The following is a 27,260-nucleotide window of genomic DNA, read 5'->3' as shown; positions in this document are numbered from 1 at the left end:
TGCAGCTTTGAGATTTGAAATTTCACGTATATGACTCCAAACAAATCATTTTTCGAGCCTTTTTATATTAATCTTCAAATCTTTCATCGGTTGCATCGGTTCATTTAGGGAATGTGTGTAAGCCACAATTTTTAAAGCTCAAGAAAAAACGAAATAATTAGAAAATTGTCGGTTAGGCCACCCGATTCCGCCTAAGTTCGCTGGACTGAAGTTCAGTGGTGAAATCATTTATGGGCTATCGACAGAAATTCTACACAAAACGAAGAAAGTATCCAACTCGCCCTTAACACTCACTCCACTGTAGATCATCATTGTTGGCTCGAATTTGTCAGAAAAGAACGCTACAATTTCGAACTGCAAAGCAGAGGGACTTTGAATTACGTGTGGCGCTGGTGGCTAGTTAGCAACACGAGCTAGTTTTTCTGCTGCTCGCCATAAGATACTGTATAGCGTTGGTGGTGTAAACTCTGGTGGATGTGAGCTGAAAAACTTGGATGAAGTGCAATTCCATTACGCATGCGAATAAGTGTGAGCAATTGTCGCGTTTTGTTGGTTGACGCCTTGAACTCACACAAATGTTTTAGGCACTTTTTGTGACCACTTCAAACTGATTCCTACCACAGCTTAAGTTTGCAGGTACCGTGTTGTGGTTAACTGTTTTGTTATTATAAAAGCTGGTTAGTAGTGTCAGTCAATGCACACGTCTGCTGTTGCTTCTGTTTGTACACCGACAACTCCTGAGCTGCACCAACGGCCAGGTAAGTACCTCATCTTCAATAATGCCTTTGACGGGGCGTAGCCATGTAGCCTTATGTAGCCGTAGTTCTTTGGGAACCAGTGGGTTTATAAGTGATGTAGGCATGGTTAACTTTGAACAAATACAACACGTAGTTCCCGAAAACTGTGGACCACGCACCAAATTTTTGAGCCGCTGTTCTATTTGGTGGACTAAGCAGCATTGGCGTACTTAAAGTTTGTTCACTTATTATAATGCAAGTGATCATCATTGATGATAAGCAGTTAGAATGACATTTTACATCAATAATTATAATTTAAACTCAGGGCAGTGTTAGTATAATAACCATTGGTGGGACTCAGTTGCGCCCCAACTGATCATTATTAGAATATGCAGTGCACAGAACGAGTTTATAGTTGGAGGACGGACTGGTTGCAATCTGCGGGGACGCCATCGCTGGAGCATTTGAGGGTACACCGACAAAGGAAGAACTGGACGAGCTATAATCTACTACAGTAAGACGCGAATTAGTGACGTAACAGTATTTACTCCACATCGACTGCATTTCCGCTCTATGCCACTCTTGTAACGCACCGATGTCCGATCTTTCTGTAAAATTTTCCTTCCAGCAATGTTTCACCAGTGGCGTGTGCCGCTGCCTCATCTGTAGCCTAAGTCATCGGTGTCTTTTGTTAGCTTTGACTTATACTAAGGCTATATTTCTGCTGGATTATTACTATTCAGAGATGGTTGTGCATTGATAATCCTTGTATTATATGAAAGATTTTTTCAAGAATTGGATGGAAATATGATGATCACCTCTTATCGCTTTATTTTCGGTATTTTTATCAACGCCAACGGCGGTCATGCCATGAACCACAGCGTCCCAACTCCAAGCCCTGCATAACGCGCCGTGTTACCTTGACGCGATTCCTTTTGGGGTCTCTGCCGTCAAGTGATATCAACACATTTATGCATCTATTGCAAAGTTCTGAGTTCAAATTTGGACGAAACTTAAGCATTCTATAGTTAGAGATCTGAACTTCATTTCAATCTAAGAATATATTTCGCAAATTTAATCAACATTCACGTAAGCGCTACCACGCACGGTTCCTAGGTTCTCAGTGTTCTTTATAATGAGTGTCAAGCTTTGCACTCATTATAAAGTTGGTGGCCATGGCAGGCAGAAAAATTGACCCACATCGAAATATTTTGCTGTAGTATTTTTTTCAGCGAAAGATAATAAGAGAGAGCACAGGAAATTGAAATTTAAGCGTTCCGTTCCAGCTCCGTGTTATCTTATCACAAATTACAGCTCGAATATCAGCTGTCAAGTGTCAAAAGAGCGGCCTTTCTCTACGCACACAAACGTAGCATCAGTTCAGAGTTTAATGTTCTAATTCGTGCGGAAGTTACGAAAACACGAAAAGAATACACGTATGCGTCCACGCCCGTTTTCATTTAGGTTGGTTAGGTTGGGTTAAGTTAGGTTAAATAAGGTTCCACTCGTTTTATCGTTTTAATTATACACGGGAGTATGTAATTTCAAAAATATCTTCGCCACAGCGCACTGAACATCTAAAACTGTGTATTTAATTCCATAATTATTGATTACGAAATGATGAAAGAAGCGTGCCGAAACGGCGCCAGGATGGCCCACGCTAACATTCACCCACTTTCGCCCGACCGGTGGGCTCAGTAGGTGTGTCCCAATGACCCCAACAGCGTCACCTGGTAATTTTTTGCACGTCTATGTGTCGGCTCATCTACAGTAGCTTTGTGTTCAGGTCCTCCAACTGTTTTCTGTAGAATTAAATGAATCCTTGTGTCAGGAAAATTTATTTATGGAGGAATGCAGTTGCAGTATTTCCTGGATGGTGCAATTTGACGACACAAGTGGGTCAAGTCGGGAATTTTAATTAAAGCCAGTAATAGGCCAGAATGACCCGCACCAGCGCAAGTTAGTCAAAAAACTGCTTCCCTATTTGGACAGACGCTTGACTCATCTTATAGGGTCGTACTGACCCACTCATTTCTCTCAGTATAACGATTGGTGTCGATACTCAGGGGCAGCGTGGGGTTGGCTCGTGAATACCATTCGCATGGATACTCAGGGGCAGCGTGGGGTTGGCTCGTGAATACCATTCGCATGGATACTCAGGGAATTAGATTCTGCTGATGCCCTTGCTTTGCTATGCATAATCGTTCGCTTGATTCACCTATGTCTACTCAGAAAAATTAATGAGTCATATTGTCCAAATAGCGACACACTTTCCGCACGTAGAACTGATACGTACTTCTTTTTTACAGGCCAAACTGGGTCAAGATGACACACTAAAAGGCAAAATTTGCATCGATATTTGGACATAGTTTCGCTCATTTCTCTGAATACACAAATTTGGCACAACTGGAACACGCGTATATACCAAGGTTGAAATGAGTGTTAATAAAATGTGGTCATTTTGTCGCAAGAATTGCATGGTCGGGGCACGTGTACAGAGAATTCGGGTGGCAGGCTAAAAAATTATTTTAAGTTCGTAGTTTGGGATTAAGTGAGCGAATAAAAGCGTTAGACCAACAACATAAATAATTGTAAGACAATTTTCCAACAATTTTGAACTTCGTGATGTTAATGTATTCTTTTTGATTGTACTGAAATGAACGAATATAAATCGATGATTTCCGTAAGCGGACCGCAAGATACGCTCAACATAAGTCGCAATGATTCACACCGCGGACACACAGCGGCAGTCACGACTATTTCTATTGATAAAGTCCAAGAAACTCACAGCGGCTGTAACTTTTTTACATTTATTCGATTTTTCTTTATGGGCAGAGACAGTTTGCAAGATGGCATCTTCGGCAACTGCAACTACCACAAAAAAAGACGACTTCCAGGATATGGAGACCCTTTACCAAAACTACTACAGCATCATGGAACTTTGCCCCAAATACGTTGGGAAAATTCTCTCTCTCGAATGTGGAGACAAAAATCCCTCAGAAACTTATAAAAAATATTTGGAGAGACTTCAGAGAAAACCTTTCAGTCAAACAGAATGGAAAAAAATGAGCGGAAACAAATCCATGGCAAGCTCATTTGAAACAGACACCACTTCTGATGGCATGGATATGACTACGCTGTTCAAACTCTTCCAGATGATTTTCGAAGTAAAGAAAAATGATTCGAGGTTTACGAGGGACCCGGCGGAATTCATGGACAAGTTAAAAGCTGTCAAGGACGTTAGAAATGATATGATGCACAACGAAAAATCGATGAAGGAACCTAAGAAAATTGATGAGATGGAAAAAAATATGAAGGAGTTGATTCAAAAGAGTGGAGAGTTTTATAAACTTCCTGATAGTGAAACAAAATTAATTGAAAATGATCTGCAGGTCGAGATAAAAAGTGGGCCGACTTCAGCCGGGAAGAAGCTGGCTTACCACATTCACCGTTTACTAGTCGAGGGGAAAGAATGTGCAAGGCTTCGTTTCCAGGACCTCGTCGAGGAAGATCTCCCTTTCGACGCCGGCTGCGTGGACCGGTCAGATGTGTTTCATGCACCTGAAATGACACTACAAGACGAGGAAACTAACACTTTCAAGTACCAATGTGTTTTCGATGCAAGTGATAAAATCGTAATTGTTCTAGGTGACGTAGGAGCTGGTAAGACGACCTTACTCAAGAACATAATCTTGCAGTTCATTGAGTTGCCGAAATCCAAATCACATTTTCTGGAAGATTTTGACATTCTTGTTCACATCGAGTGCCGGGATAGGACTTCAAAAACATTACATGAAGTCTTTGTGGGACTTTTTGGTCGAGTATGCATGGACCTTGGAGAAAAAGGAACCCTCCAAGCGCTGTCACGTCTCCGTGTGCTGTTCCTGGTCGACGCATTCGATGAGCACAACGAGGAGTCCATTGCAGTTCTGCGTGAGCTGTTAAAGAAAACCTGGGACCCTAATTCCCGCATTCTCATCACCAGCCGTCCTACCGCTGTCGGAAAATTGAACCAATTACTTGCCAAAAATAATTGTCATTACTCATTTTACGTGATTTCGCCTCTCACTCAGTTAGATGAGCAGGTAAAGTTCATCAAAAAGTATGAACAAAGACTAAGCACAGTCCCTGCGGCAGCTGGAGCGATGTCCGAACGATTCTCCAGGCTGGACCCACACATCAGAGCGCTTTTCGTCACACCAATGACTCTGCTGCACTACTGCGCTATATACCTGCGCTCTCCACAAACTATAAATAATTGGAAAAGTGCAAGCGACGTGTCAGGAGACACATTGAATCTGTATAAGATCATCTTTGAAGAGAAGCTTAGCGACTATGATGTCCCCGATATTGACGTTCTTATTCACAAGCTGTTTGTGATTATTGGCAAGTTCGCTGTGGAGTTTCTTGCGAGCGACAAGATCAGCTTCTATGAAGACGAGTTCCTGCCAGTGAAAGAATCATGTCACTCAGAAATAACATCCCACTGTGGCCACAAGGGCCTAAAGTCCGACGTGCTGCTCTCCGTCATGTTCAGTACCAAGAAATCGCTGTCGTGTAGCGATAAAACGACCTACTCCTTCGGACATAAGAGCATCCAGGAACGGGCAGCAGCAACTTACGTTAAAAAGTGCATGATGAGTACCAACGAACCTCTCCGGGTTATTTTGGGCTTACCGCCCGTAGTAAACCCATGGTAAGTCTACATTTTCAAGGATTGTTTATAGCATAATAATGACTAACAAAGTCAAAGAATTTGTTCTTTCAATTACGGAACATTTATTGGTGTCCTGCGCATCCTGATGTTAGGCATCAAGTTGAAATATGTGTCAATAATATGGCATTGTCCAATAGTCGCAATTTCATAACAGAGATAATTACTAGAGAAATATTTTGATAAGTAACTGAGGTAAAAGTAAAGTAATTACTTGCTTTACAATTTTTTCAGTATTCCGTTCTTTTTTTACGATAAAAGTTATTTGATTTGCCTCATGTTGGTTAAATTAATACTGACTATAATGGTGAACTAATATAATAATGATATAAGGCTAATACTAATATGATACTTCTATAAAACTAATTATTGTATTAGTAATATAAATACTAATGAATAAGTGGTGAGCAGGTACACATCAATCAGGCGACGGCTCTTCTCTGTCTTTCGAACAAAACAGCGACCATTGGATGACTCCTCGGGCAGCGATGGAACCGAACCAGGGTCTGTCGAGCGGTGCCTCCCCGAACGGTGAGTGTTGACTACGTCGCAATTACGTATGTGAAGCTGGCAATAAAATTTTTCAGTAATACGTGAAATTATAATTCCCTATTCCGGACCGAGCAAATTTGCTTTCTTAACAGGATTAGCATTTTGAGGGTTTGTGACAGTTGTCATATATCATGTTAGATATTTTGCAGTCCGGAAGTTATTGACTTCGATTCAAGTTTGCTTTGTGATTCAAATTTTATGTTTTCATTTACACTATTCCAGCTTCCTGGAAGTGCTGCAGTACGTCCTGCAGGACCTGAGCAGCAGCAGCCCCCGGCAGTTCCAGAAGCGCTGGCCCCAACTGAGGGACGCCCTCACTGCCGCCGGCGTCACCAGGGGCGGCGACTGGCAGGCGGTGCTGCTGAGGAGCCCTGAAGTCACCGCGCTGGCGAAGCACGCGGCCGAGGTCACGATCAAAGAGACTGACGTGTGGGTGCATAGATTATTATGCGTACACTGGCACCCATGGCATAGATTATGATGCATACACTGGCACCCATGGCATAGATTATGATGCATACACTGGCACCCGTGGCATAGATTATGATGCATACACTGGCACCCATGGCATAGATTATTATGCGTACACTGGCACCTATGGCATAGATTATGATGCAGACACTGGCACCCATGGCATAGATTATGACGCATACACTGGCACCCATGGCATAGATTATGACGCATACACTGGCACCCATGGCATAGATTATGCTGCATACACTGGCACCCGTGGCATAGATTATGACGCATACACTGGCTTTCATGGCATAGATTACATTACAATCATCAGCATGTGCAATAAGCAATATATTGTGTACACTGCACACATTACGGAAAAAGCGGCTATAAAATGTTATTTTGAATTATAGACCATTTAAAAAACACAAGGACTTATGAAAATCATGCAATCAGTGTTATTTTTAGTCATCACGTAAAGTTTCTTTAGTAAGTTTTTTTAATGAGGTATATTTTTTTAATTAATTTTCAAGCGTTATCCTAATCTATAGAATATACATAATTACATTCAATCAATCTGAAAACATAGACATATTGAAATAATCAAATATGCTTGGAGACTCGAATTTCTTATTGAATGAATGAGTTCAAGATTCTCCTTTATAGATTTTCCAAGTTCCAAAGCGTTATAGATGGTAACAGTTGGATGTGGTAGATGAAGCAGCATCTTAAATGAAGAAAAGATATGTTTTGTAACAACTGTGCCAGAGCCCATATCTCGGATTGTTGCATCAGGTGCTCCATATAATACTTTACAGTACATTATTTGTGAATGGAATTGTTGGTCTCAATTGGAATGCTTGCTATTTGCGATTACAATACCACCTGTACGTAGAAAGCATGCGATTGGGCATATTTATTAATTAGAAAGACTTGCATAAATTTACTAATTAGAAAGAGGCGTATTTAAATTAGAAAGGGTCGTATATATTAATGAGGACTGGGCGAATAAATATACTAATTTGAAAGGGTTGTATTTATTAATTAGAAAGGGGGTTTTTTATTAATTAAAAAGGGGTGAATAAATATACTAATTAGAAAGGGGCGCATTAATTAATTAGACAGGGGCGATTAAATATATTAATTAGAAAGGGGCGTTTTTATTAGTTAGAAAGAGGCAAATAAAAATGTTAATTAGAAACGGGCGTATTTATTAATTAGAAAGCTGTGAATAAATATATTAATTAGACACATGCGCATTTGTTAATCAAAATGCAGCTAATTAATATAATAGTGAGAAAGGTGCGAACATATTAATTAGAAATGGAAGAATATGTATATTAATTGGAAAGAGGTGTATTTTCAGAAGACAGCCTAGGAGCTAATTGTAAAGAAATTATAACAGAGAACCGTATGTAAATATTTCATAAAAGAGAGAATTTGGTAATTTGGTCCATAAAAGATGACCAAAATTACAGATATCATGGTTGTTTCAATAATATTACTATCAATGAAATTTATTTGTTCATGTATTTATCAATTTGTTTTTCCATCGCCAGTAAATAACACTTACGCTCCATTTTCTCCCTGCCCTCAACCAGAGTCTCCTCCATCCCATCCACTCTATTCTCTTTCTCACTCAAATGTTCCAAGTGCCATCAGGTTCTTCACAGTTTCCTTTACATTCATATCACGCTTTTAAACTCTATTCACATTCAGCGCCCCTGCTTCACACCAAACACTCCACCTCTGCTACCAGATATATACTTTGTCATGCCTTCCAATGCCGATCAGTAATATTTAGTAATAGTAATAGTAGTATTAATATTTAGTAATAATGGCAGTAATATTTACTAATAGTATACTGGCTGGCAGTGTCCGTCTAACTATACTTCATACAATATAATGCGGTGGGCATTGAAGAAAGTTGAATGAGTCGCAATGCTGCATTGATGCAGCACGATATTTTTACATGTCGTTATTCAGTAACCTAAAATGAGCTAATGCGCCCTGTGTTGCTAAAAAGGTCTCTTTGTTTACCGACTAAAAAATATTATACAGCAAAACAGAGTCACCATTAACAACAAAACAAACAACGTAAATTAAATTCCAAATTGAAAATGTTTAGAAATCACTTTACGAAAACAACTTAGTAACATATAGACAATGCCAGAATTACAATGCATATTTTTACACACACTACATAAAACATAATACATTAATTTTAGGTACCGTCCTGGTGCGCGGTCAACAAGGCTGCACGAAGAGAATAGCGTTCACCCACGCCCCCTCTCTATCATTCGACACTACTAATCATCACTCTCTATCTACCTATCATCCCTCTCTCTACGTAGAATCCCACACTCTCTGACAATCTTACCACTGTCTACATATCATTTCTCTCTCTATACTCATCATCTCTCTCTGCCTATCATCCCACTTTCATACTATCTTCCCTCTTTCTACTTATCATCCCTCAGCTAATAACCCATCACCCCACTTATCTTTCCTCTCTTCATATCATTCTTCTCTCCCTATATAATCGCTCTTTTCTCCTTTCAAATCTCTCTTTCTCTTTACATAGCTTCCCTTTCCGTACTTATCACAGTCCTCTTCGTCCCTCTCTTTATATTAATCTTGATTTGTCATCCATTTTTCTATACGGGGATGGCGGGCTTCCTACACATACCGTAACGATACTTTTATACTTACCTACTCCCATCTTTTACTTCGTTATTTACTTATCGACTCCATTCAACTCGCTCTTTGTTCATCATCTTTGTCTCTACCTCTCTACGTTACTCAACATACCTCTTCACCTATCATCCTTCTATCGCTCTACCCAAGCTCACGCCACATCAGGCAACAAGTATCCTCATCCTTCGTCCGCAGCTGGAGACGTGATGGCAGTTGCACTAATGCTGCCACATCGGCAGCCTCGAGTCATCAACATCGTGATGCCAGCTGCGGTGCTGCGCACTGCAGGCACCAGCTGGTCTGACCTGGCGCGGCGTTACAAGGGACAACTGAAGCTGGACATCAGACCAGCAGGAGTGATGGCAAGCCCCGAGCCCTGCGACGACCTGCTGGAGTGCCTCAAGGGCTCCAGGTCAGCGAAATTTGCCTCCTTATAGTGGTCATAGTTAACTCGTTGACTCCGATTGCTTCATCTTGTACTATTATTTAATTTTTTACTATTTTGAAATAGGGCTGCCAGACGGTCTTTTTTGGAACAAATTCCGCGATTTAGATTTTTTCAATTGCGTTGGCCCGCTAAAATTTATGATGGAGGTACTTCCTAATTAAATGAAAAAAAACGCAAAAATGAAATTTTTACTTCGAAACTTACTTAAAAATATTCTAGAATATATTTAGTTCAATATCATTCTTGGCCATATTTGTTTGCGGATTTGGCCGTTTTTAGGTCATTTGGCAACCCTGAATTATGTACCACTACGTCCTGGAGAAATACAATTCGTGGTACGCATATGTACCACTTCGGAGTCAACGTGTTGACTAAAGTCGGTTTTACTCGTAAGCCTAGATTTGAACATTTTTGAGGCTGAGAGGTTCAAGCGAGGACGACTCCAGTTAGATTCGAAACTTAACCCAATAATGCCACCGATTTACAACAAGTAAGAAATGGAAGCATAACAAACAATTATTTATTGGACAAGATACGCTAATTGAACACTTAAAGGCAAATCCTTGCAAAAGTTCTAGTAAATAAAGCTAAATCAGGACAATTACAACAATGAGCATGGGGTAGGTGATACACAGCAATGAGCAATAAAAATGTACAGGAATGAAGGTGCACAGCAACAATAGGGCACTGCAATGATGGCGCACAGCAACAATGGGGCACTGCAATGATGGTGCACAGCAACAATGGGGCACTGCAATGATGGTGCACAGCAACAATGGGGCACTGCAATGATGGTGCACAGCAACAATGGGGCACTGCAATGATGGCGCACAGCAACAATGGGGCACTGCAATGATGGCGCACAGCAACAATGGGCACTGCAATGATGGCGCACAGCAACAATGGGGCACTGCAATGATGGCGCACAGCAACAATGGCGCACTGCAATGATGGCGCACAGCAACAATAGGGCACTGCAATGATGGCGCACAGCAACAATGGTGCTAAGCATGAACATGTAGAGCAGAATACATGGCAGGATATAGCGTGCAGAAGCTAATCATGAACATGCAGAATAGTGTGGTTCAGGTGCTCGCGGCATTCAGACGGCTCGGAGCATTTCAGAGCATTCGAAGTGTTTGGAGCGTCCATTTCGTTCAGAGCGCTTGGAGCGTTCATTTCACTTCACCCTGGCACGACGTTACGAAGCACCAAGCTAGGACACACCACGCTAAGAAGCACCACGCTAAGAAGCACCACGCTAAGAAGCATCACGCTAAGAAGCACCACGCTAGGAAGCACCACGCTGGGAAACACCACGCTGGGAAACTCCACGCTAGGAAGCACCACGCTAGGAAGCACAACGCTGGGAAGCACGACGCTGGGAAGCACGACGCTAGGAATCACCAAGCCGGGAAGCATCACGATAGGAAGATTCTTTGCCATATTTTACCCTATGATAATTATTTATTGTTATGAGTTGAATGAGTCAATTCTTTAATGTAACATTCCAACCCCACAGCCCGGCTTTCTAATTAACTTGCAATAACTATAAGTGCTTATTCAGCTTCTCTGGCGCTGACATCAAGACACCACCAACAATTCTGTCTCAGGTGTCAGCTCACTGAGCTGCAGTGCGGCATCAGCAGCGCAGCTGGGGTGGACGCTGTAGCGGCCGTGTCTACGGCCACAACTGCGCTGCACATCGCACTCCCCGCCCCCCTCAGCCTGCACGCCCTGCACGGCAAATATAAGAGCCTAGGTGAGGGCGGATGGTTTGGGATATGCGGCCTTGCCAGAACTGTTGCAGCAGGACAAATTTAGCCTAACGAACTCGTTATAAGGATAACTCTAACAATTTTGAGTTAGTTTTCATTAGTCCCCGCATGTTTAGATAATTTGCTTGTTACATTTGCATGCATTTTGTTAGTCGTAATTTGCGTTATAAGCCGTCTCCTAGTTTAAGGCTCAAATGCACTTGATGCCACCGGAGAGGCGTGCTGCACGGTAAACAAAGGCACAAATGAAAATTTGTCAACGCCTCACTGGCCACGTGACCGCCTCACGTGTTCCTCACGGGTAGAGCCCGTGTGCCCCACGGGCCACATCTGCTCCTCGATCATGGATAGAACATGTGCGACCAACAGGCCATGTAAACCAAACGGGGCTCCCATGACTTATAAACATTCGGTATGATTATTGATAATTAGGCTGGGTGTGTTTTTGAAGCCATTCTTTGCAACCATGCTGGATATGAGTTAGTAACAGTTGGCAGGCCAAGCAGCTGGGCTGATTAACGAATGACAGCAATACATTGAGTGCTGGCAGCCATGTAGTGTAGGCTCTCAGCCATGCATTGAAGGCTGCATGACAGTTATGGCTGACATGCCATGCAGTTATTGCTGGTAGCACTGCAGTTATGGCTGGTAGCAATGCAGTTATGGCTGGTTACCATACAGTTATGGCTGGCAGTCATGCAGGCATGGCTGGCAGCCATGCAGTTATGCTGGCAGCCCTGCAGTTATGGCTGGCAGCCATGCAGTTATGGCTGATTGTGTTGCAGTTATAACTGTCAGCCATGAAGTTATGGCTGGTTGTCTTGCAGTCATGGCTGGTTGTCTTGCAGTTATGGCTGTTAGTCATGCCGTTATGGCTGGTTGCCATGAAGTTATGGCTGGTTGCCATGCAGTTATGGCTGGCAACCCACGCAGTTATGGCCATTGGCCATGCATTTATGGCTAGGTTCCACGCGGCTTAGGCTGGAAGCCATACAGTTATGTCTGGCAGCCATGCAGTTATGTCAGGCAGCCATGCAGTTATGGCTGGTTGTCTTGCAGTTATGGCTGTTAGCCATGCAGTTATGGCTGCCAGTCATACAGTTATGGCTAGTTGCCTTGCAGTTATGGCTGGCAGCCATACAGTGATGGCTGGTGAATTGGCAGTGATGGCACAGCAGTTCCCACGCGTAATATTGGTCGTTGTTTGACTCGCAGTCGTGAACATTTGGCCGCTGGATGCCGCCTGGTGCCAGGAGGGGCACGACGCTGGAGTCGAGAGCCCGCCCAGCCCCCGAGCTGACGTGCGTCTGCCAGCCCTGCCACCGCCGCACCTGGTGGTGTGGGGCGCCGGGCCCGGCAGCTGCGAGGCCACCGCCCGGGCCATCAACAAAGTCGCCCCACACACCAAAAGGTTATTTACTTCCTGTGATAGAGGAGGAAGCATTCAGTTTTGTGATCACTAAATCGCAATTTAATTAGAAATTGATAAGAAATAATAAACGACAAACATTTTTTAATTCACATAATAGCATTAAGTAAATAATTCACCCAATAGCAAATTAATTAGAATATGATAAGAAATAATAAATCAGAATAATTTTCCAAATCTTGATTAGAAACGTTCCATCGAATGAATCATATCGTCCCGTGTCCAACAGCAACGTTTAAATTTTAAATTCCGCTACCCATGTTTTTAACACTAGTGTTATCAATACGCCAAGTGAATTTTAAATCATGTTTATTTCCAAATAAAAGCTTCTCCACAACCCGCTGTTTGTTACTCTTGATTGGGATCGTAAAAAAGTAGATTCATAAGCCCGCGCAGATTTACCGTTGCCTTGTCTTCTATTTGATTTTTCCTTCCTCAGTTTCTATTCTGTCTATTTCAGCTGTGTTACTAGCCAATAGATTTTTCAATGATGCCTAACTGCTTATATATGAAAAATTTGATTGTGTTCCACACGTTTGTTACACGCTAGAGACACGGGAAGCACGGCAGGTCCGTATATCCAGGTACATGTTAGCCGGGATCAGTGGATGCTCATCTGTTGGTCCGTGTGCAGACTGGAGAGCATATGGCTGTTCCGCTCCGAGATGGGAGAGGATGAGCTGCGGCAACTGCTGGAGGAACTGCAGCGAGAAGGCGTCCGGAGTGGCGCTGCCGGCAACACGCGATACACAAGAGATCCGTGAGTCTCAGTAGATACAGACACACGTGCCGTGAGTCTCAATAGATACGGACACACGTATCTACTGTGCCTTTACACACGTATCTACATTTCATGTATCAGTAATACATAAAATATTTCAAGTATTAATACCGAAATTAACGAATTATTAGCTTTTCAGTCTATTGCTGATTATTTATGTTCAAAACATCAGCTCGTGTTCAATTATGTCCGTCTGATATCATTTATTCAGTTAATATCATCACTAATTTACTCACCTAATTAACAATCATGAATCAGTTGTTGACGAATAATAAGTGCCACTAAACCAGCCTTGAATTAATACAAACTTGGCCCGTTAATTCCCGGCAGCCGCGGCTTGGTTGAGCTTCACGTGACGGACGTCCTCCGTGACCCCGACGGGTGAGTGGGGCTGGCTTGGCTGGGTGAGTGACTTGGGTGATTTACTCTGCACTTGGGGAGTGACCTGGGGTGCTTAGGGTTCTCTGGGTGATCTACGTGGGTCAACCCCTGGTCGTCTTGTGAGTAATAGGGATGACATTAACGTTGGTGAATGACCTTGAAGATTGTGTAGGTCATCCGGTCCTGACAAAATGGCGGCTGCCATCGCACAGCTTTTAGATATCCCCGTAGCGTGTCCTGCAGTGGCTACCAGCGCCCCATAACGATGAATATATGTAATTGGAGAAATAGATAAATAATGTATAAATAAATGTCATAAATAACAATATATTACACAACTTGAAACAGGTATCCAAAAATGTTTATGATTTATATTGTAAAACATAAACATTTTTTGGATACCTAGGCAAATCTTGGATAGGCAATGCAAGTCTTGCCAAGCTCATCAGAGTTGAGCGGACTGCATCAAGTCTCCTCCTCTCACAGGAGTGTGAAGGCCGTAGGCCAAGTCCTCACGCAACTGCAGTCCATCAACGCTGAGGACTTCGAGGCGCAGTGGACTGAAGTGCAGCGCATCATGCAGGAAGCGGGCGCCTCAGCGCAGGACTGGCGGGAGGCGCTGCTGTGCCGCCCCCACGAGGCGAGGCTCGCCATCACAGCCGCGCAGACGACCAGGGCGGAGGACGGGCAGTTCACAATAACGTGCGGTGAGATGCGCGCTTGTTTGTGCAATTAAACGAACCTGTTAAATGAACGTAATTCATCATACGAAAAGTCAGACCTTAGTCAGAGGAATTTTAGATGTGAGTCAGCTGACTGTTATTTAATAAAAAACTATTTGGTCAGGTAGCAGGCATTAACACGTTGACTACGATTGCTTCATCCTGTACTATTATTTCATTTTTTGTACTGTTTTTAAACAGGGTTGCCAGACGGTCATTTTTTCTGGACAAATTCCGTGATTTAGTTTTTCTCAAGTGCGTTGGCCAGCTAAAATTTATGATAGGGGTACTTCTTAACTAAATTTTAAATACTGCAAAAAGAAAATAAATGGAATTTTAATAGCGGAACCTACAAATAAATTAGTATACATAGAGTTTTCGGCATTTTTTGGCCTTTTTTGTTCTCGCATTTGGCCTCATTTAAGGCAACCTGAATTATGTACCACTACGTCCTGGAGAAATACATTCGTGGTACGCATATGTACCACTTCGTAGTCAACGAGTTAAATAAAGTACACCGCAACATCTTACAAGCGCGTATCTTGCAGGCCGTGACCTGGAGGCGGTTGCCCTGATGCTGCCTCATGCTGGTGGCGTCTTGGTGGATGTGCAGGCGTCACCGGAAGTTCTGAGGACACCCGCGTGGCAGCAGATTACCCGGCACCACCGCGGGGACTTGCGGCTAGATCTTCCAGCCCATGGCTCAGTGTTCCTGCCCTGCGACGACCTCCTTCAGCCGCTGGTCGGCAGCAGGTGAGGCGTCAACTCTTCCGCTTCCCGCCTTGCATGATAAATGTATTGAGTTTAATGTTATCAATGGTCATGCATGTGGTGTTGGATGAGTTTAATGTTATCAATGGTCATGCATGTGGTGTTNGAACTTCCTGCAGGTGCAGAGTTAAGGTTTTCTTCGGTCCAACTTCAGGAATATTATGAACTTCCTGCAGGTGCAGAGTTAAGGTTTTCTTCGGTCCAACTTCAGGAATATTATGAACTTCCTGCAGGTGCAGAGTTAAGGTTTTCTTCGGTCCAACTTCAGGAATATTATGAACTTCCTGCAGGTGCAGAGTTAAGGTTTTCTTCGGTCCAACTTCAGGAATATTATGAACTTCCTGCAGGTGCAGAGTTAAGGTTTTCTTCGGTCCAACTTCAGGAATATTATGAACTTCCTGCAGGTGCAGAGTTAAGGTTTTCTTCGGTCCAACTTCAGGAATATTATGACCTTCCTGCAGGAGCAGAGTTAAGGTTTTCTTCGTTCCAACTTCAGGAATATTATGACCTTCCTGCAGGTGCAGAGTTAAGGTTTTCTTCGTTCCAACTTCAGGAATATTATGCACTTCATGCAGGTGCAGAGTTAAGGTGTTCTTCGGTCCCACTTCAGGAATATTGTGAACTTCCTGCAGGTGCAGAGTTAAGGTTTTCTTCGGTCCCACTTCAGGAATATTATGATCTTCCTGCAGGTGCAGAGTTAGGCGTTTCGATGGCGGCATCAGGACGGCTGCAGGCGTCGCGGCTCTGGCGGCCGTCGCGGCCTCAGCGAGGCTGCACATCCGCCTCGAGGCTCCGCTGGACCTCAGCGGCCTGCGGGGCAAATATGATCACCTCAGTCAGTATTACCAGCGGGAATGTCAGTGTCGTTGTTAGGAGTATCATTGATACTTGCGGGTGGCACGTTGGATTTGGAATTTCACGTAATAAAAAACTATTATTATTTTGTAATCATTTAAGTCAATATTTTCCTACATTTTTTTTCATATACAATTACCAAATTATTTCCGTTATAATGAAATTTTAAATAATTTTAATCTATTTATAATATTTTGGCGTTGGCGTCCGTGATAGCCCGATCGGCTCCTGCAGTGTGATTGATGATGACGCGTGCTGCTCCAGCGACAAGCGTGCTGATCTAGCGAGACCCGTGCTGCTCTAGCGACAAGCGTGCTGCTCTAGCGAGACTCGTGCTGCTCCAGCGACAAGCGTGCTGCTCTAGCGACACTCCTGCTGCTCTAGCAACACCCGTGCTGCTCTAGCGACAAGCGTGCTGCTCTAGCGACACTCCTGCTGCTCTAGCAACACCCGTGCTGCTCTAGCGACAAGCGTGCTGCTCTAGCGACACTCGCGTGCTGCTCTAGCGACACTCCTGCTGCTCTAGCAACACCCGTGCTGCTCTAGCGACAAGCGTGCTGCTCTAGCGACACTCCTGCTGCTCTAGCGACACCCGTGCTGCTCTAGCGACACCCGTGCTGCTCTAGCGACAAGCGTGCTGCTCTAGCGAGACCCGTGCTGCTCTAGCGACAAGCGTGCTGCTCTAGCGACACTCCTGCTGCTCTAGCAACACCCGTGCTGCTCTAGCAACACCCGTGCTGCTCTAGCAACACCTGTACTGCTCTAGCAACACCTGTGATGTTCTAGCAACACCCTTGCTGCTCTAGCAACACTCGTGCTGCTCTAGCAACACTCGTGCTGCTCTAGCAACATCCGTGCTCCTGCGAGCGCATAGAACCTGTTGCTGTGATGGCTGTGTCGCAATCTTTATATTAAAAGCAAATAGTGTTAGGTCCATGAGGACGTCGGTTAGTGGTTCAGAGGTCGTGCAGAATTGCTGAGGCGTGCAGGATGACGGGGAGACTTACTGATGACTCTATGAGGATGAGAATAATTGCCATCTCATTCAGGAGGAGGTGTAGGCTTGCTAAGCAGTGCATGAGGACGTGCATATAGTCAGCTGAAGGCTCAATGACGATTGGAAACGCTGCCTACAGACAGCTTTATTTGATTGACCAATAAATTTTATTTACTTTCTCCCAACAGTTGTTTATACGCTAGTGACTGACACTGCCGTGTTAGCAGTGCCACTACCAGACGCGTCTCCTCCCCAGCTGTTTGTGATGGGATCGACGGCGGTGAGCTGCGAGGCGGTGGGCCGGACGGTGCAGGCTTATGCTCCAACCAGCAAGAGGTCAGTCGCTTGCCAGACTATGATATGGGTCTGATGTTATCGGTCCATCCAACATCCATTTTACAACACTTCTCTTTAACTTCACTTCTTGTTTGTCTGTCTGTCTGTCTGCTACAAATCTTATAATCGAAATTTAACACACTTCTACTTATCCTATCGATCTGAAATTTTGCACACTTGCGTAAAGTTAGAGACCATGCATGAATCGAATGACAAAATAAATAATTTTGAAATAATTTTTTTTCAATATTAAAAAAAACTGAAAAAATAATTTTGTCTGCTACAAATCTTATAATCAATATTTAACACATTTTTAGCTGTCCAATCTATTTGAAATTTTGTAGACTTGCGTAAAGTCGGAGACAATTCAAGAATCAATTGACAGAATAAATAATTTTGAAAATTTAATATCTTTTATGTATTAAAATAATTAAAAAATTAACTTTTTAATATTCGAAATTAAAATTAGAAATTCATTGTACATGTTGTACATTAGAGACACGGGAATTTTTAGAAGTGTTGTCTTTAAAAATTAATTAGACATTTTATTTCAATTTTATAGAAGAGCATTCATGTACTAATCAGGATTGCGAATATTGCGAATTTTTTCCCAATAAAGGAGTTTTGCGCGTCAGCCACCGCATTGTGTATGCCTGTGGGCAGATAAGTATTAATATATTGATGCGCTCCCCGCTAAAGTGTGACTTGTGCTTACTTTCCAGCATTGAATGCAGTTGCGTTAATTCTTTTATTTAAACGAAATTATAACTTCTCACAGGTACAGGGTCATTCTTATTCAAAGGTCGGCACTGGGCGCGGGAGAGGAGCGACGGCTGCTGGCGCTGCTGCACGAGGAGGGCATCCGCACCGCCGATGAAGGCGCCACGCGCAGCGAAGTCACAGAGTGAGGATGTGTGGGGATGAGAAGGCTATGGTGGGAGATGCTGAGGGGTTAGGAAGGCTTCAGTGGTGTTATATATATAGATGGAATTGAGTTTTATGATGGTAATAATAAGTTGTTAAGGGATTACGTGATGTTATCATGCAGTATCTATTAGTAGAGACAATGGGTCAGAGACAATGGGCGGCGATGTTATTTAAGTTATCGGTATTGACAGTATCGGTATTTCGCCACTGTGTCGCACTGACCTTCATTTCTTATTTGCAGTGCCGGTAACCTACTTCTCCGCATTTGTGATGAACCTCCCGTGACTTCCGGCCCATGACTTGGACCCGGCAATCGAGAAGTGGCATCAGTCACCACAGGCGCGAACCAACCGCCATCCTGCCGCATTCGTAGATTGTGTGTGGGAGCCAGCGGCTCTGCTGTGTTGACAGCTGTTGGACGCCATAATGGGACTGCACTCTTTGATTGAGGCTTCCTTGTTTTAATACTTAATTGTCCCTGTTGAATTAAAGCTTTGCATTATTAGGACCAGTTCACTATTGAGTAACTTTTTTATTCTTCTGTTCAAGTTTTAACGTATCAAGTTAAAACATATACATAAAGTATCTGCTTGCGATGCCCTGGCCTCAAGCTCTTTAGTGCATACCAAACAAGGCAGGCCAACGGGTGGGCATCGCACGTCCATCTCCTTGTCACATGCGCGTGTTCGTCGCGTGCCGTAAGCCTCGGTGTTTCATGTTAGCTGCCCCTCCATAAACATGCGCTGCGATGGCACCGGTTTACTAGTTTGAAGCACAGTAACAGACGCAATTATTAACTCATCTTCATGTGGATTTTCGAGTGAATTCTCAGCAGGGTTGCCAGATAGCCTATAAAAATGACCAAATCCAAGCACAAAAAAAGCCAAAAGAGGCCCAAAATTCAACAATCAGTAAAAAATTGGTTTATTGCTTGGCAAAATTTAAATTATTAAATTTTTTTTCTTATATTCTAAATTATGTATAATACAATAAGGAAGTACCGCTGTTAAAAATTTTTATGGCCAATGCGATCGGAAAAACTAAATCATGGAATTTATCGGAAAAAGCAATCGAGCAAACCAGATCTTCAGTCATAAGGGAAGGGTTTAGGCAGGCAACGGCCGCGCGGCAAATGAGCAATTGACGAAATTTTCGCATAGCGAAGTGTGACCTCAGAATGAGTTAGCGAACATACGTCGCGAGATATCGTCTACTCGTGAACAATGCAATTACTTTGCATCATCTCCATGCCCTCTTCCCTATTATCACAACTTCGAAGCTTGGGGGAATGGTGCTTAGAAATATTTGCTAGATTTTTTAATGAAATATGTAACAATAATAAGAATGATTCATACATATAACTTACTGGCGTTTTGATTGCATGTGCTAACTTTGTTAATATACATATTCTTGTTGCTCTCCAGATTGAATCAAATGTGTTATGGGATTAGTATAATGTTATTATATTCACTATTACGAATATATATTTCGATTTTCAAATAGTAAAATGAATGCATAGATAACGAACGAACTTTCGAAAGCCCATCTCAAGATAGTAATTTATTAGACAGACTAAAACATACTTATAGGTAACATGCACTGGCTACAATGTAGAAAATATTTCTATAATTTTTAATGACTTGAGGTGTCGCAAGCTGCTCCCAGCCAGTGAATATAGACAGTTTTTATTTTAATTTTAAAGACTTGTGGTGTCAGAATCTGCTCCCAGGCAGAGAATGTAGACAGTTTTTATTGTAGTTTTAAAGACTTGTGGTGTCGGAAACTGCTCCCAGCCAGTGAATGTAGACAGTTTTTATTTTAATTTTAAAGACTTGTGGTGTCGGAAGCTGCTCCCAGGCAGAGAATGTAGACAGTTTTTATTGTAGTTTCAAAGACTTGTGGTGTCGGAAGCTGCTCCCAGCCTGAGGATGTAGACAGTTTTCAGCGATATTTACCAGGTGAATAGGAACGGCTGGTAGAAAAAACTACAACATGAACGAAGGGAAACATGCACTGAAGAATGGGCCGTAAAGTGAACTATTTCTGACAAGATTCAACAAATTGTACTTGACTTCGATCTTGATTTGCAAACCGCGAGCAGCGATGCTCAGTCTGGGGCCTGCGTTGGCGTGCTAACTGCGCTGGGCGCTTGAGCACAGGCAGGATTTGAGTCTTTATTATTTCATTTATTATTACTGTTCAAAATTTTTCATATTTATCATGATTTCTCTTCTACCGTTTCTGATTTTTTCTTTGCTGATTCTAATCTTTTTATCCTCGTTTCAGTTATAACTTAGTATTGTTTCATAGCTGCTCACACCAGCTACCTTACTTCCCTGATTTTTTCAATGTTGTTTCTGCGTTTCAAACAATAAATGAGATTCGATATCAAGTCTTTCTGTCCTGCAGCCTCAAACGGAATGGTTGGTTACGAATATTTTTATTAGTAAAAACGAAATAATTAATAGGGATTCCATTAATTTGTCTTATATTATCAGTTAGTAAAAAAATTACTTATTACAACTGCAGAATATGCAACATTGGAGCGAGTCACTGACTAATAGAATGTAAGGAAGATTGCAAGGAAACTGTACAAATGAGACATTCATGTCAGCATACGCAGCCTGGTCCACAGGTGGTCGGACATAAAGCAAACAATGTAGAGCGACATAAGAACATACCGTGTTGAAGAAAACATGGCGGCTTCCGCAGTAGATCGACAATTTCAAACTTTGGAGCGTGCTAAAGAAAAATAAAATATAACTCAGTACTCACTGCAGTGAGTGACAGAGGGCGCATTTTCTCGTCGACGAAAACGTGAAGTCACGGACGGACATGACGAGCACAATAGCGCCTTTTTCCGTAAATGACGAAAATGCGCTAAAAAATATTTAGGAACTGAAATATACTTTACCGCCTAGATTTTATGAAGAGAATTCTAAGAAGAGTAACAAGGCTGATAAGTAAGCATAAACTAGTGGTTAAGAACAAACCAAACTTATGATGGGATGAGAAAAGATACGGCAGATTCATTTTTGAGTACAATGATCACTTGTTGCTCTGCGTGTGATGTCTTCAAGACCTCCTGTAAACGAATATATACAAGGTTATGAAATATATTTTCCAACATACCTTCATACCGACAATCACTTTCGCCTTGTATGGGCCATCCATGCACAGTTTGGCACAGTATAAAAGCGTATCAGTGCTACGTGTGGAAAATGTGTCACTATTTAGACAATTTGACCCGTTGCTTTCTCTGAGCGCTCGTGACACTCCATACCAGTAATGGATGGAAAAGCTTAATTGAAAGTCACTGCGAAGGATGAAAATCTACCAGAAACGCTGAAAAACGTCTGCCCTTATAGAAATTCAACATAATTTGTATGAAGTTTTTAAGTCGATAATTATTTTTTACTGTCATATCTATGACAACTCTCTTTCTAAGATTTTCCTAAGGCTGCCCTCAACATTCGAGATGGAGCAGTCGAAATTCCTTCTGAAAACATTTACAAAACGTTTAAAAATCTGCTAAAGATGGAACCACGAAAACAGTGGATAATTTTACCTGCGAGATAGACGTAGGGAATAGAATAGAAGTGTCAGTGCCGAAAAAATAGGCCCATGGCATGTTGCCGATTTTCGTACTTTTCGTGTCTTGATTCACAAGGGATCCGGCCTTTGGAACCCGATCTTTCCATAGCTGACGATTGATTGAGATAGCTGCTGGACTTATTGCCTGGTCCGTAATTTGCTAGGCATTTTAAGACTGAACATATGCTCCTGCATAGCTTCGTCTGGACTTATTGCCTGGTCCGTAATTTGCTAGGCATTTTAAGACTGAACATATGCTCCTGCATAGCTTCGTCTAGTCTGTTCTAGAAGAGGAAGACAATTGCGAATTGTGTAATAAATTTGCTGCACTGAAAAAAAACAAATTGATTAAGAATTTGATTACCTCGTCTCACGTACGAGATACTACCGACAAACAGTACATGTGCTAAAATAATTACAATTCATTCCTTGTTGAAATTTTACTAGAAATAGGACGAAGGTTTGGCAACTTAGGCTCGTGGTACATTGTCAATTTATTTATTTAAATACTAGAAAGAAAATTAACAAATTGAGTGCGAGTGACTCTACAAATTATGGGAAACAGGTTATTGCATATGTAATCCTGTAAGGCTTCGAGAAATGCGGTCAATAAAGAAAACATATAACTCAGTACTCACTGCAGTGAGTGACAGAGAGCGCATTTTCTCGTCGACGAAAACTTGAGGTCACGGACGAACGGACAGACAGACAGATGGACATGGCGAGCACAATAGTGCATTTTTTCCATAAATGAGAAAATGCGCTAAAAACGGGATATTCTGTGTCGTGATATCCCTTCAGCTCTCACAGCCTCACTTTTTTCGCAGAAATAAAATATTTATTTTCTGATGCGAGGAAATTTCTTAGCAAATAAGTAAGGCTTTAGAATCTATAATTCGAGTGATAAGCAAAAAAATGCACGCATGCGTATAAATGAATTTCGCAACTAAGCGGAAAATAGATGATTTATTGCACCACGACGAGTGATTTATTGCACCACAACGGCACCTCACGACTTAAACATCGGAAACATGAATCCGAATATCTTGGATGAAAGTCAGTCATGTTATTCAACTCACACAACACTAATTATGCGAAGGTCACGGTTCTGAGTAAGATTTCTCACAAACTCGGATGATTTTGGTTCATCCAAGATTGGAAGAGGCCAATTTTCCAGTGATGACCTTATGTCCAGGCCGGTGGGTTGTAAAGATTCTATAAGATTAAACTGAAATCAAGTATCTTCTGAGCACCAAAATATTGTTGATTGATTGTTTATCCAATGCTGCGAAATATTCGATAGATTATTCAATATTGAAGATTTTTATGGCCTCGCAACTGCCTTTATAGGCATACGTTCCTCGAGCATTTTTTTTACGTTAAAAATACTTTAGTAATCATAATTTTTCCTTATTATAGATTGAACTGAAGACTTAAAATAACCACCAAAGCCCTGGAGCAGTGTTACCCAGTGGTTCCCTGGGGGCGGGGGAAAAATCTGGGGGTTGGTGGTGGGCTATGTTGTTGAAACAGTTAAAAATGCTAAAATATATTGGTTTACTAAATTGGTTTTATTTGTGAAATACACATTTATGTTTAACCTTTCTCTTTTCAAATTGCAGCATAGCAAATATCAAGGAAGAGGTGTTTGTATCCATATGTCTGCGGAGGAGGCGCTAGAAATTCACTGGAGAGCCAAAGGGGCACCAGCCTTCTAAAGTTTGGGAACCACTGCACTGGAGCATGAGTCATTAACTAGAAGATTACGCAACAGATTTAGCCGCATGACGTGTCAAGAACGGTATAAATGTTACATACATGGTCATGCATGATCCATGGTCTGTAATAACATAACATAACATAGTGATCTCGGCGCTGAATTGTAGGCCTGATGTGGCCTGTCGCCGTTTCTTTTCCTTTTCGTGCCTTGTTCACAGAAGATCTAAAAACGTGTCATTTTACCGGATCTTTTCATGGCTGACGATAGTTTGAAATAGCTACTCGACTTCCACCGGGTTCGATATGGTGCTAGGCGTTTCAAATCTGAACATATATTTTTCCATAGCTTTATCTAGTCTGTTCTTGAACGCGTTCATACTTTGAGCGCCAACGATGTCATCGGGGAGGCTGTTCCACATGTCGGTGATTCGAAGCGAGAAGAAATGTTGGCGCGTGGAGAAGTTGCAGCGCAGTTTTTTTTAGTTTATAGCCGTGGCCCCTGGTGTTGGTTTTTGTTTCAAAGTCTAGTTATAATCCATAAGACTCTAAATAAAATTTCATAGGCCTTAAAGTGAGAAAAGGTCAACAACCTGTGTAGCACTGAACATCTAAGTAAGATTGAGACATGAGAAAGCCATTAAGGGGATCGGCTACCCTAAAATTTGAAAATTTTGAGTTTTTCTGTTTCTTATCTCTTCTTAAAGGTTGTTTTCTTGCGCATCGAACGGTATAAGTATCGTCCCTGTACGTCGAAAAATGACTTTGTGACAGCTCCTCAAAGAGAGGCGGGTTTTAGGTCCCTTAACAAAACTCTACGAGGATAAATGACGCGTTGGTCGTTCCACAAAGGAAGGCCTGGCATTAAGCAGCCAATCATGGCACTAAAGTGGGCATAGTCTTGTTTGAAAGAGCACTTTCTTACGCATCGATTGGTGGTACACCCATCTTTGTACCTCCATTTTCTACTGCACCACGCCCCATAGAACGGGGGGGGGGTGGGGTTGGCGGCCTATAGTAATTCCTAAGGCAATAATTACGGGGCGTGACTACTAAAACTGCGAGCTGAAGCCAAACCTCTCAGTGCCCATCATGACAGCGACGTGAAAGGTGTGCAGCCAGTTGCTCCATGCCTTCCTGACTTGGTTTAAGGCTAAGTTACGGTATCTTGGCTGCGTTGCGACTCTTTTATGTCTATTTAAGTGCCGCGCGGGCAGTCTTTTGGCCGTACTGAAAACCTCATACTGCTCTCACGGCAAATCCATCTCCTCCTACAGTTTTCAAGCTACAGCAATGAGACATATACCATTCGATTCGTAAAGACCAGGCCTATCGACTCTAACATCACTTTTTTGAATTTCGGTCTGGTTCGTTTTTTATATGGGGGAGAAGGGGGGAGGGGTGAAAAATGAGAAAAAAATGGGAAAAATAGAAAAAAACGCAATAAAAAAAACTAGATGGAAAATGAAAAAAGTGATGTTAGAGTCAATAGATATGGTCTTTACGAATCGATTGATACGTGTCTCGATGTTGTAGGATGATATTTGTGGGAGGAGATAGATTTTCTAAAGTACCCCTTTTTAGCCGTTTTCTATGAATTTCACGTTTTCTATCAATTTTTTTCGAAAAATTCATACGAGCAAAATGTTTTTCTTTTTACATTTTACGTATGTATGTGAAGTTTCATGACAATCGGATGATAACTGTAGAAGTTTTCCGTAGGGGTAGCCGATCCCCTTAAAAGAATTGAGATTCGTGCAGAAATTAGTGGATTGGACGCTACCAACTATGTTTATGAGATAAAATATAACAAGCGTGGCGATGATGAAGACGAGACACAAGCCAAACTACCGAAGTTACCAAAAAAATCTTATAAAAAAAACTCTTACCGAAAAAAATCTTATTAAAATCAAACTTACTTATTTATTTACGGACGGATCATTTTGAAACTTGGTACACATATGTAAAATATAAATCTAAGACTTTCGTTCAAGTAAATTTTTCGAAAAAAATAAAGAAAACGTGAAATTCATAGAAAACAGCAAAACGGGGGAGTACTGTGAAAATCTATATCCTCATTCAATTAACGTGCGACATCATCGAGTTACATATCATTCGATTTGTAAAGATCATATCTAGCGATCATCCGATCCCTTTTTCCAATTTTTAAGTATTTTTCAATTTTTTTCAAATTTGGCCCCTCCCCCCCCCACATTTTTCCACACATAATCCAAACAAAAGAAAGAATCGGAAAAGGGACCGGATGATCGATTTATCAGGTATTTATAAATAAAATGATGTCTTTCCCAATGCTGCAGCTTGATAATCATAGGAGGAGATAGATTTTTAAGATGAAAATTTCAAGTTTTCACGAGAGTCAAAAAACTGAAATTTATGATCAATGAACGTATAGGTTTTATCCAAGGCTTGGCACTGGATCCCAGGCTTTGTAGTTTACTATTACAGAGCCTATTACTCATAAAAGAGGGTATCATCATGCGCCACATGAATCATTGTAGTCCAGTTCAGAGCATGAATAATTATGAAGGAAAGAGAAATATTTCGAAAAGAGTGAGACTAATTACTCAAGAGACTGGAGAGACTAATCACTGGTCGCGGTTCCGAGAAGAATTTTTCATATACACGGACGATTTTGGTTCATCCATGACTGGATCTTGCCCATTGACCAGTGATGACCTCATGCCCAGGCCGGTGAGCTGCAATGATTCTATAAGATTAACATGAAATCAACTCCCTTCTATGAAACAAATTATTGTTGATTGATAGTTTATATAAAGCTGCGAAATATTTGATATTCAATGATATTGCAAAATAATATTGCGAAATGATTTGATATTCAAATATGATTATTCAATGTTGAAAATTCTTAAAAATATGGCCTCCTCACTCCCCTTATAGCCATATCCCTGTTCTCCAGCGTTTTTTTCAATAAGTAATCATACTACTTATTACTTTTTTCTTAAGTAAATTTAACTTAAATATGAAAATGAATAAATATGAATATGATTAAAAAATGACCGGTAATAGCATTAACCGGTAATAAAAATGACCGGTAATAGCAATAGCCAGTAATAAAAATGACCGGTAATAGCATTAATCAGTAATAACAATGACCAGTAATAGCCATAACCGGTAATACAAATGACCGGTAATAGCATTAACCGGAAATAAAAATGACCGGTAATAGCATTAATCGGTAATAACAATGACCAGTAATAGCCATAACCGGTAATAGCATTAATCAGTAATAACAATGACCAGTAATAGCCATAACCGGTAATACAAATGACCGGTAATAGCATTAACCGGAAATAAAAATGACCGGTAATAGCATTAATCGGTAATAAC

At 41.7% G+C, this 27,260-nt stretch overlaps 1 protein-coding gene across 1 annotated transcript; it reads left to right on the top strand.

The window, feature by feature from the left end:
• The first annotated feature begins 740 nt into the window (after positions 1-740).
• LOC108669836 lies at positions 741-14,709 on the top strand. The gene is made up of 10 exons (XM_018157260.2): positions 741-758; positions 3,573-5,433; positions 5,863-5,982; positions 6,226-6,436; positions 9,396-9,568; positions 11,218-11,366; positions 12,598-12,793; positions 13,446-13,571; positions 13,923-13,973; positions 14,460-14,709. The coding sequence occupies exons 2-10, from the start codon at positions 3,587-3,589 to the stop codon at positions 14,707-14,709; spliced, it is 3,123 nt and encodes a 1,040-aa protein (XP_018012749.2). The 5' UTR covers positions 741-758; positions 3,573-3,586.
• The last annotated feature ends 12,551 nt before the right edge of the window (positions 14,710-27,260 follow it).

Source organism: Hyalella azteca, unplaced genomic scaffold, assembly GCF_000764305.2.
Source record: "Hyalella azteca isolate HAZT.00-mixed unplaced genomic scaffold, Hazt_2.0.2 contig1708, whole genome shotgun sequence".
Classification (NCBI taxonomy): domain Eukaryota; kingdom Metazoa; phylum Arthropoda; class Malacostraca; order Amphipoda; family Hyalellidae; genus Hyalella; species Hyalella azteca.
The sequence above is the reverse complement of the archived record's forward strand: the minus strand, read 5'-3'. Positions and strand labels throughout refer to the sequence as shown.

Coding starts and splice junctions, on each gene's coding strand:
- LOC108669836 (XM_018157260.2), top strand. CDS start 3,587: ATGGCATCTTCGGCAACTGCAACTACCACAAAAAAAGACGACTTCCAG. Junction 6,437..9,395: donor TCAAAGAGACTGACGTGTGG/GTGCATAGATTA, acceptor CCACATCGGCAG/CCTCGAGTCATCAACATCGT. Junction 13,572..13,922: donor ACGCGATACACAAGAGATCC/GTGAGTCTCAGT, acceptor AATTCCCGGCAG/CCGCGGCTTGGTTGAGCTTC.